The sequence below is a fragment of the Penaeus vannamei genome, chromosome 7 (assembly GCF_042767895.1).
Source record: "Penaeus vannamei isolate JL-2024 chromosome 7, ASM4276789v1, whole genome shotgun sequence".
In the NCBI taxonomy this organism is placed as follows: Eukaryota; Metazoa; Arthropoda; class Malacostraca; order Decapoda; family Penaeidae; genus Penaeus; species Penaeus vannamei.
The window spans coordinates 40848823-40863778 of NC_091555.1; the positions used below are offsets into that span (position 1 = coordinate 40848823).

At 42.6% G+C, this 14956-nt stretch overlaps 1 protein-coding gene across 7 annotated transcripts in view; it reads left to right on the plus strand.

Moving 5' to 3' along the window:
* The window catches only part of LOC113822453 (neuron navigator 3), a 225301-nt gene extending 211304 nt beyond the window's left edge, over positions 1-13997 (plus strand). For 3 of the 7 annotated variants that reach the window (XM_070123783.1, XM_070123781.1, XM_070123784.1), the window contains 16 exons: positions 1517-1739; positions 3164-3459; positions 3883-3966; positions 4609-4699; positions 5026-5240; positions 5607-5830; positions 6155-6296; positions 6554-6707; positions 7217-7413; positions 7675-7842; positions 8124-8359; positions 8719-8930; positions 9199-9322; positions 10755-11177; positions 11517-11613; positions 11805-13997. In XM_070123783.1, the coding sequence (XP_069979884.1) occupies positions 1517-1739; positions 3164-3459; positions 3883-3966; positions 4609-4699; positions 5026-5240; positions 5607-5830; positions 6155-6296; positions 6554-6707; positions 7217-7413; positions 7675-7842; positions 8124-8359; positions 8719-8930; positions 9199-9322; positions 10755-11177; positions 11517-11613; positions 11805-12569 (3651 nt within the window). In that variant the 3' untranslated portion in view covers positions 12570-13997. The remainder of the gene's footprint in view (positions 1-1516; positions 1740-3163; positions 3460-3882; positions 3967-4608; positions 4700-5025; positions 5241-5606; positions 5831-6154; positions 6297-6553; positions 6708-7216; positions 7414-7674; positions 7843-8123; positions 8360-8718; positions 8931-9198; positions 9323-10754; positions 11178-11516; positions 11614-11804) is intronic. The other 4 variants (XM_070123782.1, XM_070123785.1, XM_070123786.1 and 1 more) reach the window with 3 other exon arrangements.
* The last annotated feature ends 959 nt before the right edge of the window (positions 13998-14956 follow it).

Below are 14956 nucleotides of genomic sequence, written 5' to 3' on the forward strand. Positions count from 1 at the left end.
TTTAAGAATAGATTCGATATCGAGCATTTATTTTTATCCTATGCAAAAGAGCTTAGGAAATTCCATAGACGGATTAAACTGTATATTAAGAATCGTAAATGGATTGATAAACGTTTATTGTGACAATCATTTAGTGAAGTATATTTAAGTGTGATTAAAATGACTATTTGATTAAGAAAACCGTTGTGTGTTAATCTGTGACCCTGAAGACTTGAAGATTGCATTGCAAAGTATTATGGTGAATATAGAGGACTTGGAACGGACTTTAATGATTCAGTTCCTAATTTAAGCTTCACCGAACAACGTCACACTTTGCCTCGAAACTGGGAATAAGTGACAGACAAAAAAAAAGTAATAATACATACTTTTTTTATCGATATTTGTTTCCTTGATATATTGTTCTTTATTGTTGTTTGAGTTTTTGATACAGAATAAGCTTGGCGTTTACATTTTATGTATTAGAGTTTTTTCAGAGTTTCAGGTCCACTCTGAGGAAAAAAACACACGATTGACAGTATGCTAGACGATGGAGAGTATGTCGATATACTGCGCAAAATGTCATATTTAGTGTTTGAGACGTTAAGGAGCGTTGTGGCATAGTTTGCCTTCAGAGAGAGAGAGAGAGAGAGAGAGAGAGAGAGAGAGAGAGAGAGAGAGAGAGAGAGAGAGAGAGAGAGAGAGAGAGAGACAGAGAGAGAGAGAGGGAGAGAGAGAGAGAGAGAGAGAGAGAGAGAGAGAGAAAGAGAAAGAGAAAGAGAAAGAGAGAGAAAGAAAGAGAAAGAAAAAGAGAAAGAGAAAGAGAAAGAGAAAGAGAGAGAAAGAGAGAGAAAGAGAAAGAGAAAGAGAAAGAGAAAGAGAGCGGGGGGATGGAGGGAGAGAGAGAGAGAAAGAAAGAAAGAAAGAAAGAAAGAAAGAAAGAAACAGGCAGACAGACATACAAAGACAGAAAGGTAGACAGAGACAGACTTCGAAATATAGATACAGATTCGTCATCTTATATGATGGACCTGTACTTATTTATACAGCTGCTTACATATCCGTACAAGTGTGTGCATGCAAATGGCCAAACATGTTACGTGTGCAGTTGCTCGCACGGTCTTCTAGATATACGTAAATACGAGGAGGTTTATAACTGTGTAATCTTTCATAAAAATAGATCTGCATTTGATTGTGACTGATTGATAAACACTGGAAATAATATCAAGTGAGCTTTCTGAATAAAGCTCTTCAAAAGAAAATAAGAATAATGAAGTAAGATAAAGGCTAACATCTGTGAATCTCTTGTTTTGGTACTTATTTTTTTAAGGAAATATACATATGCGCCCATAAAAAATGGTGAATGTAATTTTTTTTACAGTTGCAATTTAGATTTAAACGATTCCATAGAATAAAACCAAAAGTAGCTAAATAAATAACGATTAGGTAGAATAAGAAATATATCTAAGTAAATTAAGTAAAGAATAAATGCAAAAAAAGAAAAAACACAAATATTTTGACCCTGCGTCCTCTCTTCCAGGTTGGGTCCGATGTTGGAATGACTGACCAGGGGTGCGTCACGCTGCCCCGAGGACACCACCACCTCCACCACCACTGCAACACCATCGCCACCGCCAACGGACCTCATAATGGACACCTGCACAATGGACACCCTCCCTCCTGCACCCAGCTCCCCCCACCCAAGTGTCCTCAGGTTAATGGGACGCTCAGTAATGGGTGCGCGGGCGGGAATGGATCGCCAGGTGGGCGGGGCTTCGTTTGTTTTGGTTCGGGTCGGGGGCGGGGTTTTCGGGAGTCTTTTTTCCTGTTTGCTTCTGCTTTTTTTGTTTTTTTTTTCTTTTTTCTCTCTCTTTTTCATTTTTAAATTTTTTTCTTTTTCTTTTTCTTTTCTCTCAATGCATGTTCTTTTAGTGTTTTCTATTGTAATGGTTGTCACTCTCGCATGTTCTTTTAGAAATTTCTATGCTCTCTCTCTCTCTCTCTCTCTCTCTCTCTCTCTCTCTCTCTCTCTCTCTCTCTCTCTCTCTCTCTCTCTCTCTCTCTCTCTCTCTCTCTCTCTCTCTCTCTCTCTTCCTCTCTCTCTTCCTCTCTCTCTCTATCCTCCCTCCCTCCCCTCTCCTCTATCCTCCCTCCCTCCCCTCTCCTCTACCCTCTACCCTCTACCCTCTACCCTCTACCCTCCACCCTCCACCCTCCACCCTCTACCCTCCACCCTCCACCCTCCCCTCCCCTCTACCCTCTACCCTCTTCCCTCTACCCTCTTCCCTCTTCCCTCTTCCCTCTACCCTCTACCCTCTACCCTCTACCCTCTACCCTCTACCCTCTACCCTCTTCCCTCTACCCTCTTCCCTCTACCCTCTTCCCTCTACCCTCTTCCCTCTACCCTCTACCCTCTACCCTCTACCCTCTACCCTCTACCCTTTACCCTCCACCCTCCACCCTCCTTTCCCTCCCGTTCTTCTTCCCTCTCTCCACCACCATCTCCCTTCTTCCCTAAATAAATATAAATATGTTGGCGCTGCCTGAGGGAAAATACGACACATGCTGCAGAATAAATTAACGCTGAAAGGCTAAATAGCTTTAAAAGAAGTTATTGGATTAGGAATGATGAATAGATTTCTATTTCTGAGGATGATGCCAGGTATTTATACTTAGAGAGGTGTGTGTGTGTGTGTGTGTGTGTGTGTGTGTGTGTGTGTGTGTGTGTGTGTGTGTGTGTGTGTGTGTGTGTGTGTGTGTGTGTGTGTGTGTGTGTGTGTGTGTGTGTGTGTGTGTCTGGGTCTGGGTCTGGGTCTGGGTCTGGGTCTGTGTATGTCTGTGTTTGTGTGTGTGTGTGTTAGGTGTAGTGTATGTATGTATGTATGTATATGTGTGCGTGTGTATGTGTGTGTATGTATGTATGTAGGTGTAGTGTATGTATGTATATGTGTATGTATGTGTATGTATGTATATGTGCATGTATTTATATTAATGTATGTATATGTGTATGTATAACAAGCTAAACGATTAGGAAGGTGTTCGTAAGTAAGTTATCGAACGAAAATGTTACGTCGCAGTTGGCCGCACGAAGCGTCCTCGAACCTAGAGGCTTGTAGGGAAGAAGGCAAGAGAAACTAAACTGAACTGAACATGAGCGGCTTCTCATTTCCCTTCCCTGTGTCCCCAGGAGGCCGGTCCATCCACGACGGCTTCGCGACGATCCGCACGGGCGCCGGCAAGAGGGGGCGGGCGCGGAGCTCCCCCTCGGTGGTGAACGAACTGCGCAGCACCGCCCCCTGCCACCACGGCTGCTGCAACACCACCCTGGGCCGCACGTGGGGCATGGAACCCCTGTGGGAGGAGAAGGGGAACGTGGAACAGCAGGGGGCGCAGCCGGTGGCCAAGCGAGACCGGGCGCAGCTGCCGTGGTGGGAGGTGGCCACGAGGCGCTCCAAGTACAGGTCGTGTCCCGCGTTCTCTCAGGTACGAAGACGGGGCGCGCGTGCTGATGCGGGGCGGGCGGCGGGGAGCATTCTGATGGGCGGTTTCTTAACGGCCGTTTCGATGTTGTTTTGCTAGTAGACCATTTTGATGTTTTATGTTTTCCAGTCACCAACTTTGATGTTTTATTTCCACTGCTCACTTATTGTTATTATTATTATTTTGTTTTGTTTTTGTTTAAGCTATGAGATTACATGGGATATATTTTGATGCTGGTTTCAATTCAAGATGACCATTTTGACGCTTTACATCAAGATACCATTTTTGACATGGATTCCAGCCCTTATCTCTATCTCAAAATAATTACCCATATTCCCTTCTATCACTCACCATTTCCTTTCACACGTACATACATCAAACTCCAAGAACACGGCATTAATAACTGTTCTTCTTCGTTCAAAATAGGCGAACGTGGTCAATGCGTTGGAACAGACCATGAGCAACGTGACTGACAAGTTGGAGAAGCTCGCATCGTCGCCAGATCTGAAGGTAGGGTTTTATTGGCTGTCGTCTACGTACTTTTCATTTACGAGAGATGTATTTATGTCACTAAAAGGAAATTTACGAGAAATGTATTTATGGTACTAAAAGGGATTTTAAGAGATGTATTTATGTCACTGAAAGGGAATTTACGAGAAATGTATTTGTCACTAAAAGGGACTTTAAGAGAGATTTATTTTTGTCACTGAAAGGGAATTTACGAGAAATGTATTTATGTCACTAGAAGGAAGTTTAAGAGAAATGTATTTGTCACTAAAAGGAATTTTTAAGAGAAATGTATTTATGTCACTAGAAGGGAATTTGCGAGAAATGTATGTATGTCACTAGGTATTTATGTCACCAAAAGAAGGAAATTAAAGAGATATGTTAATTAGATTTGGTGGTGGGCAGTTTTATTGAGGATAATATTCATTGTCATTACCGTATTAATTATTATCAGTGTCAATATTATTATTATTATTGTTTATTAATATTGTTATTATTATTATCATTATCATTATTATTATTGTTGTTGCTGCTGTTATCATCATAAATCGTTTCCTTTCTTCATTTCTTATTAGATATAGGAAAAAAAAACATTATTTCTAAATGTCATCATCTTTCTCACTGGTCTTTCCCCTTCAACTTCAGGACACAGAAGCAGCAGAATTGAGGAAGACGGCAGCTGTTCTGCGCCAACAAAGTTCCGCTGTGTGCCAATCTGTCAGCTCAGGTAAGCAAAGTAAGCAAAACGTTTTTTGTTTGTGAATTACTGATGTTTGTTGTTATAGAGGAAATCCTTATGTAAGTTATGCTCTTTGAGGAAGACCATAAGTGAAAATTAGGTTACCTTTAGGTACATATAAAGTTTATATAGTTACCTAAATATCACTAATGTAATATTCATCATTTAATGTACCCTTTGATCATCTGTAAATACAATATCTACCCACAAAAGCTCTATAGCAAACATCTCTTCATTGACAATTTTTTGACACATTTTCCTTTATTTTCTTCTTCTGTCTCCCTCTACACATTTTCTTTAATTTTTCTTCTGTCATCACCCAGGCTACTTCAGCATGGAGCGCCAACTCTCGTGCGACAGCGTCTCGAGTGTCACTTCAACCATCAGCGCCGCGTCGATGTCGTCCTTCGCTTCCTTCAACTCGAGGAAGCTGAGTGCGGGGCAGATGCAGCACTTCCCCCACGGCCTCCCGCACCCTCACACTCAGGGGGAGACCTTCAGCCCCCAGGAGCAGTCGAAGCTCAAGAAGAGGAGTTGGGTAAGGAAGGGGAGGGGGAGAGGGGGAGGGTGGGAGGGGAAGAGGGAGGGATGAGAGAGTGGAAGTTGGAGGGAGGGGGAGAGGGAAGGAAAAGAGGAGAGGGAGAGGGTGGGGATTGGAGGTAGGGGGATAGGGAGGGAAAAGAGGAGAGGGTGGAGGGAAAGGGAAAAGAAAAAAGGAAGTTGTAGATGTTAGAGGAATGGAGAAAAAATAGAAAACAATATTAGATAATAGTAAGCAAATGTGCTCTTCGGATCTCAGCCCAAGTACATCTTCAACAATAATGACAAAAAAAAAACACTATCCTCGCTTAACCACCCAATCAAACCCCTTCCTCCACCTGCTGACCACTCTTCTCCCCCACAGCTCAGAAGCTCCTTCCGACGAGCCTTCGGGAGACACGGCAGGAAGCGCAGCAAGCAGGGGGGGGAGGGGGCTTCGGAGGACTGCCCTCAGGAGCTGCCGATGCACCACACGGTCAACTCCGCCGTCCGCCAGCTGCCTCCTCCGCCGCCGCCGCCGTCCACCCAGTCGGTGCTGGTGCAGGCGCCGTCGAAGCTCATGAAGCAGCAGAAGGGAAATTTCCATGTGTAAGGGACTGGGGTTCGAGGTTTATGCTTCTTTTTCTTTTTTCTTCTTCTTCCGCTTCTTTTTCCTTTTCTTTTTCCTCTTGATCTTCTTCTTCTTGTTCTTCTTCTTGTTGTTGTTCTTGTTCTTCTTCTTCTTCCTCTTCTTTTTTCATTCTTTGAGGAATATCCTGATGTACATTGCGTTATTTTTCTGAAATGGAAAGTGAAGAAATTGAAACGTCTCACAATTCCAACTCCCTTTTTTTTTCCTCCATTATATTTTCTGTCATTACCGAAACGCATCTTAATAACCCGAATAATAATGATTTCCCCCAAATCCCCCAGACCTAACAACGAATCCGAGACCGTGGCCCAACTCCGGCAGGAAGTGGCCGAAAAGGAACGCGCTCTGACCGACTGCCGCCTGGAGGTGCTCTCGGCCCAGCACCAACTGCAGGCACAGGCAGACACCATTAGCAGACTCCAGGTAAATGATTGTGAAACTTTGTAATTAAGTGCATCCCAATCTCTACCATAATTCTCACTACCTAATCAAGCCAACTCCAATCTCTACCCTAATTAACCCCCAAGTAATTAAACGTACCCCAGTCTCTCCCATAATTACCCTCCAAATAATAAAGCAAACCCAAATCTCAACCACAATTATCTCCCAAATAATTAAACGAACCCCAAACTCTACCATAATGACCTCCCGAGGAATTAACCTCGCCTCACTCCGTTCAGGGCGAAGTGACGACGCTGCAGGAGGAGAACAGCCGCCTGACCGCCCTGGTGAGGCAGCAGTACGGGCCCGCAGCTGACGCCCTGCTGACCCCTCTCTCGCACACGCTCACGGGCCTCACGCTCACCCGGGGCACGATGCGGAATTCGATCGCGGGTGAGATGCGCTTATTTTGTGTGTGTGGATGGGTGGATTTTGTGTTGTTTATGTGTTGTTATTGTTGATGGTGAGGTGGGTACTGGTGGGTTTTTGTTGGTGATTTTATAACGTTGTGGGATGTGTTATATGTTGATGGATAGAATCACCTAATCCTTTGTGAAAGGCAGTTTTGTTTTTCAGTCTTGTTCTTTTTTTCTCTCTCTCACTCCCCTCCGAATCTCATTCATTTTTTCCCCTCTCTATCTCTTCCGAATCTCACGATTTTCCCTCTCAGTCCCTTCCGACTCTAAATCGTTTTTTCCCTCCCAATCCCTCCCAATCTCACACATGTTCTTTTTTCTCTCCCAGTTCCTTCCAAATATCACTGTATTTCTCCCTCCCATTCCCTCCTGACTCTCACACATGTTCTTTCCTCCCCCTCCCAATCCCTTCCAAATATCATTACATTTTTTCCCTTCCAATCCCTTCCGAATCCCACTCACACTTCCCTCTCTCAACCCCTTCAGGAGGGAACATCTCCCCGCGCGAGGAGGGTCGGCGGGTGAAGGTGATGGTGGTCGGGAAGTCTGAGCTGGCCACGGCTCTGGACGCCGGCCGGGCTTCCGTCAGCGCCTCCGGCTGCCTCACGCACATCGGAAACGTCACGATCGAGGCCAAAACGTCGTGGGAGGAGCTGGACGCCATGATTGCCAATACGCTGAAGGTGGAGTTGGATTCCTTGTTGGTCTTTTAAGACGGGTATACATTTCATGATATCTATATATTAAAATTATTTGCTAACGGCATTCGATATGCTATTCTTTTTTGGCATGGTATTGAGATCCTTAACTAAGATATATGCATACGAATATCCCTTCGTGGTGCCAGAATCATAGTACTAGCGAATATCATAATAAATCAACCATCTTAATAATAATCAGTTCAACGAGTAATTAAGACCCGTAATTAACCATCTTTTTTACAGGATTATGGGAATCGCATTGATCCAGTCTCAGCCCTGGGACTCGACGGGGATTCGATCCTCTGTTACCGCATAGACGACATAATCGGCGCTCCCAACTTGTCGCGTCCGGAGCTCTTGCCTTATGGGTACTGCGTGGGCGATGTGGATTCCCTCCACATTTGGCTCAAGGTAAAGGTGGCGGTTGGGAGGGGTTGGGATACGGTTTTTTGTTTGTTTGTTTGTTATTTGTTTTCTTTGATTATCTTGTGGTGAGGAAATGCTTACTTTATTTAAGGGTCGACAGATTTTTGGTTGTGTATTTCATGGAAAAACGGTCTTATTGCTAATGAATTTATTCCTTCTTAGTACATGAATATAACCATGGTATATATCGTGTTATTATTGACCCTCCTCAAGAAACACGCCAGAGAAAACGTTACTGATTGGTAATATTATTTCTACTTTCATAGGGAGGGAAACAGAAACAGGACGGAGAGGCTGTCGGCAACGTTTCAGCCGCCTCTTTCATCAACGTTACCCCTGCTACCTCGCTCAAACGTTTGGCCAATCTGCTGGTGGAGCACAGACGCCTCGTGCTGGCTGGCCCACCTTCCTGCGGCAAGACGTTCCTGGCTAACGCTCTGGCAGAGTTCTTCATCACGAATTCCGGGAGGGAGCTCACCGAAGATGCTATTAAAACGTTTACGTAAGTTAGCGGGCGTTATTCTAGAACGTATCGTGATTCTTTAAGCGGCATTGGCGTTTTTGAAAGTGTTCGTGTTTGTAGTTCTGTTAAATCCGGTTGAAATTTAAAGTGTTGATATTCACTTGGGCGTTTTCTTTTCGCCATTGCTCAATTTTAGGATGTACGTTTTTTATGGTTAGTATTATATAGAACTTATAATGTATTTTTTCCAAGTTTGATCTTTGAAAGGCACAGTCGGATCTTCAACTAAGACTTCTTCCCCAACATTTGTCAACTCAGTCAATCCATAATCCCATTGCTTCTTTCCAGTCTCATTCACAGACGAACCGAACCCAAAACCCGTACCTTCCTCATTACAGAGTCACAGGCAGCAACTCCCTCGAAATGTGCCAGATGCTGTCGAGCTTATGGCCCCGCGGTCTCTCCTCCACTGGCCGCTGCGCCAACAGCCTCTCAAACATCACCACCACCAGTGCTGGCTCTTCCTCCAACACGTCAAGCACCTCCAACCACCACGAGTCTAGTCCAGCGCTTCCGGCAGTTATTATTATTGACGATATCCACGCGGCAGGTGAGTCAGTTTAATGCTTGGTGGATTTCGATATTTTATATTATTCATATTATCGCAATTATGTACCAGTAGTAGCAGTAGTATCATTGTTACCACCATCATCATCATCCTCATTCCCTGATGAGCCGCCTCCACTATCTCCTGTCAAGGACTTCTCAACCACTCACTCATCCCCCCCCCCCCCCGTAGACCGCATCATAATTTATCATTATTATGACTGCAATAATTACAAACTTCATTATTACTAATATTGTCATTACATTCTCAGGTGGCGTCGTCGAGACACTGCAGCGGTGCCTGCCTGCGTCCATCCACTCGGGTCCCGCCATCATTGCCACGAGTTGCCCTACGGCGGCGCTGGCAACCCGCCTCCACATCCACTGCAATTTTAGGTATTTTGGAAAGAGGGGGACGAGAGAGAGGTGTGGGAGGAGTGGAAGGGCGTAACGGAGGAGAGGAAGGGGGGAAGGATGTAGGGGAGGAGGAGGGGGGAGGGAAGGGTGTAGGGGAGGAGGAGGGGGGAGGGAAGGGTGTAAGGGAGGAGGAAGGGGAGAGGGAAGGGTTTAAGGGAGGAGGAAGGGGAGAGGGAAGGGTGTAAGGGAGGAGGAAGGGGAGAGGGAAGGGTGTAAGGGAGGAGGAAGGGGAGAGGGAAGGGTGTAAGGGAGGAGGAAGGGGAGAGGGAAGGGTGTAAGGGAGGAGGAAGGGGAGAGGGAAGGGTGTAAGGGAGGAGGGGGAGAGGGAAGGGTGTAGGGGGGAGGGAAGGGTGTAGGGGAGGAGGGGAGGAGGGGGGAGGGAAGGGTGTAGGGGAGGAGGAGGGGGGAGGGAAGGGCGTAGGGGAGGAGGAGTGGGGAGGGAAGGGCGTAGGGGAGGAGGAGGGGGGAGGGAAGAGTGTAGGGGAGGAGGAAGGGGGAGGGAAGGGCGTAAGGGAGCAGGAGGGACGGTTGGGGAGGGGCGGGAATGTGGAGGAAGAGGGATGTGTATTAGGATGGGAGTGGGAGGGCAGGAACAACGAATAAGGGTGTAGGGAAGTGGAAGAAGGAGAAGGGAAGGATGTAGGGAAAGGGAGGAGGGAGGAGGGGAGAAGGATGAGGAGAGATGGTTGGGGAAAGGGAAAGAGTGGGAGCTGGGTATGTATGAGGGTGAGAGGGAAGGAAAAGGGTAAGGGCATAAGGGAGGGAGGGGACAGAGGGAAGGAAGGGAGGGAGGAGTGTAAAAGAGGAATGAGGAGGGAGAGGGAGACAAAAACTTCACAGTGGTATTTCTAATGCAAGGTAAAGTTCAATTTGCATGCAACTGATTTTCATATGTGCGATATATAATGTAGTATTTCTTTCTTATCACAACTCAAAATTATACTTATTATATTCATATTGTGGTTTTGCTGGAGGGTGAAACATGCCTCGAATGTTGACAATCTGAGTCTTGAATAATTATGGTATTAAACTTTTTGTGAACGTGACATGTATGTTAAATCAGGAATGCTTAAGTTAGTTTTTAAGTAATGGTTTTCAAGACATACCATGGAATGCTGCATCATGCCTTAAGTTTAAGAGGGGTTTCCCAATATTATCTGAAATACTTAAAGCTAGCTTTATTCCCTTACTCAAATATGCTGTGTAGAATTATAGTTCCTGATTGGATAACATACAAATCAAGAGACAAAACGCAAATAAATTCCGAACTTTAAATGCGCACATAATACAGTAAGGAAGAAACAATAGTATCAAGAAGGATGAATTGGACAAATTATTCAGAAAGACAGTTCCAGAAACCAGGTATTAAAAGACGAACACCTTCATCATGGGAGACTCGTATCTGTTTTAGATGGGCTACTTTGAGTACCCAGCAGGAGCCAGTCAGAGGCCTGCTCGGTCGTGTACTTCGCCGGCGTGTTGTGGCAGCCGAGGTCGCTGCCAATACGAGGCTTCCCGATGCTCACCACCTGGCCGAATGGCTGACGCGCTTGTGGCTCCACCTTAACACACTCCTGTCTGGCCACTGTGGCTCGCATGAGGTAGCTGTTGGGCCAGGGTTGTTGATTGACTGTCCCATGGGCCAGGAGGAGACACAGGTGTGGTTCACCGAGATATGGAACACGCGTTTGGTTCCGCATATCATAGCGACGGTGAAGGCCTCGTCTACTTCAAGCACAGGACTGCTGGATACGTGGACGGATCCTTTGGACTGGGTGCTTGCTACGTATCCTTGGCATGGAAATGCTGCTTGTGGGCCTGACCAGCTTACGAGGTATGATTCTGAGCTGAAGTGTGTTTAATGCTTTATTTTAAGCAGGTTTTACTTTTTGTTTTTGTGATAGCTTTTATTTAAATATATTTTAGTTGCATGTGCTGCCTCTTTTACAAAGGAAATAAGGTTCAAACAAAATTTCATAAACAGTTTTGATTGCTTTAGCATTGCTACAGTCAGTTGAGAGATATTCCCAAAGTTTGAGTGCATGTATCACTAAGCACCTTTTTAAAACTGTTATTCAGCACATTTGAATGCATGTCTTAAATTATGCACCGGAATGCATTTATGCTTACATTGAGGATTATGCACCCACCCTAAATATGCACTTTCATTCAGAATTCCAGTAAGTGATGTTAGTCAACAGAGCGGAAACACTTCAAGCTCAAGGTTGTCACCACTCCGAGCTCATGTGCCACTTAGCATCCATCAACAGGTTTGTCAAAAGCGTGTAGAGGTCAATCTTGTATGCAAATGACTAGTTTGTCTAGATGTTAGTCACTTCACTAAACTTCCACTAGAAGATAAAAAGTAAAGAATAAAATTACCTCAGGTTTATCCCCTTTTCTTGTAAACTATTAAGCTGGGAAGATAACAGTGTTTAATGAAACCTGCTTTTTTCATCAGATTTCAAAGAGTGAGTCCGTGTATGCTACACCCCAGCTATCAGGAAGAGGAGCCCTGGTACAAGGAAATGCCCTTGGTACCGGGCAGACAGGACTCATTTCCAGCAGGAGCAGCAGCACAAGTAGCTTTGCAGCAAGAAATCATGTGACAGTGCAAGCAGACAGCAACAAAGGCACTGCTTATTGCTCTGAGAGTGGAATCAATAGTCTGGTTTCTTCTAGTCGAACAAGAAGCGATAGTAACACTAATGTGTCCAAAATGGAAGTGACTGAAAAGAGAGAGAGTTTTGTAGATGGTGTGCCTCCTGTACCCTTGAGGAGGTATGACTCAAACAACCAAGGGAAGAGCTTGTATTCATCCCTCTCTCGACCCAAGGTTAACATGCAAGAGAACAGAAATAGCTGTGAACTGATGAATGGGGTGGAAGTCAATTCTTCTGCAAGTGAGACCAGTGATGAGGCTATGGAGAGTGACAGTAACAGTACCGGCAGTGTAAAAGATGCTGAGATTTACAAGTCAACCCGGCCAGTAGAACCAATATATCATAGTATTGGGATGAAGGACAGAAACATCATGGATGCTGACGGGAAACTTTCGACATTCAACAAAAAACCTCAGCCTCTGGATGTTCTTGCCAAGAATGCAATTAATGCTTGTGGTCTTTCGCCGGATTGTGTGAAAATCATACATGGATCCAAAAGGGAATTGAAAGATATCTCGAAAGAACTAACCACAACATTTAAGCCAGTTGAAACAGCTATGTAGGATATTTTGACTTGTAAAAAATTTAATATATTACCATGTTTTGGTGTCTCTTTCCTTCTTATGGTAACGGATAAAAGTAGTAGTCCCAAAAAAGAAAAAAAAAAAAGGTATCTAATACAGAGTAGCATGATATAGAAGAATGAGAATCCCTTGTCATAATCTTTTTATTCTAATTGTTATTCCTTAAGTAGTAACTATTTATATATACATTTTTTTTTTCATACACTCAACATACATATATATAGACACAAGTACATACATAATGACCTTTCTACCTTGACCTGTGATTGTGTGTCAGAAAAAGAAAAGTATTATCAATCTTCACATATATAGGTATTAAAAAACTGTTTATGATGGTAAAAAGAAAAAAAGTAGCTTTTATGTATATAACTGACAAAGGTTTAAAGGGCCTAGGTAATACCGGTACTTATATTCTGAGCCATTCTTTTATGTTCAAAATCAATGCATAAAAAAAATAATAATCAGTGACAAAGAAAGGAATATATTTTTAAAACTTTATAGTAAAAGTAATTTATCACTGAAGATTAATATTGGATGACAAAGGAGGCCTTATTTTGTGCCTTACACAATTTTTAAAAGATAAGCTAACTAAAATAATCCAGTTACATAAATAAGCAATTATAGAATAGCTTCTGACTTTGCTCATTGAATCATGTCAGTACAACTAATTCATTGTGCACAGCAGCATATAGAACCATGTTAGGGCTTTCATGTTGAGAAAAATATGACTATATTCATTTCATAAATGTATATACGTCATGAGCAAAGATCAGAAACCATTACTATTTTGATATTATTGAGGAAAGATCTAGATTTATATATACTGCATTATAATTACAAAGATAAAAGTAAATTGCATGATTTTAGATGTAAAGGAGTGTTTGTTTATGCTTTCATGAACTCTGGGGCAACAAGTGTATTATATTTTACGTTACCAAAATTTAAACAAAATACATGTTAAAACAAATGAACAAGCAAAAATAAAAATTTAAACAAATTAAAGAAAAACACATTACAGGATCTTTGCATCACAGACAAAACCTTAAGAGAATTACTGGTACTTGAACTTTTTTGTAATTTGAATCCATCCATTATTTTTTGGCTGAATTTTATCAGTATCCTGATAAAATTTAACTCAGAAAGGTAATGTTACGAACCTATTTTCAGGTTCTCAAGTGAATGAAAATCGGAATAAAGTATCTCACTATTACTTCTCAGATGGAAGTAATTACATTGAGATTGTACAAAAAATGAAATATTCTCAGGTGTGTTATGCAAAGATCAACACTCTACAATAGTGTTTATTTAAACACAAGAAGATAAGACAGTTATATTGTATAAAGTTGTATTTCTCTTATACATATCCAAAGAACCCTTTATAATAAATAATAAAGTTTATTTAATAAAGATGCTTCCTTTTCTTTGCTTTCCCTCTAATATTTTTTTGACAAACTGATATTAAATATATATCTATTGCTGGTGGTTCCCTCGGTTTAACAAACTGCAGCAACAAACTAATTCATCACATATGTCTAATAATCTCCAGTTAAATTAATAATTGACTGCCTAGCTAATAAAGTTCAGATGAAACACGCACTTGAACTACCTTTTTCTGCATTACCCTTCACTAGTCTATCTTTGTGAATGTACGATGAAGCTTTCACCTTAATTCTGCTTTCTTCTACTTTAATCCATTGACTTCGGAATGGTACATACACTGTCCACTAGCAATTTTGATCTATTAATTTTGTTTACAAATATGTGGCTCTAAAAGCACGGAAGTCATGAAGAAGTCAGTTACTTGTCCTGCCTACTTTACCTGTTTACCATTTCCTTGTTTCTTGGAAATATTTTTGTTTATTTTTTAATACTATTAGCATTGTTAATAACAGTGGTCATAATATCTAAATTAATAATCACAATATCAATATTAACAACATGAAAAAAAAAATCCTAAAAATTCAAGGAATAAGGAAATCAGGTAACTACTGACTCCTTGGTGACAGCATTTGTGGAGCCATTTGTGTGCAAAACAAAGAAATCACAACAAAACTACCAATGGGCGAGTCCATCAAATTTTTCCCATGATTACCAACACTCCAGGTAAATCCAAACCCCATGCCCGCTGAGATGGAATGTATGTACATGCCATGCCAACTATGTGGCTGAACTGAATTTATACATGGATGGCTCCACAAGAGTTTAGTCCCCAAGGAGGCAATTACTAGTAATACCTTAATAGTAATACCTGTCTCACCTCTGTACCCTTTTCCTTGACTTTTGGAAAGATTCTTTTTCATCTTCTACTGCTATTAGTAAAGCTAATAACATATGATTATGATGTCAATGATAATAACAGCTTCAAA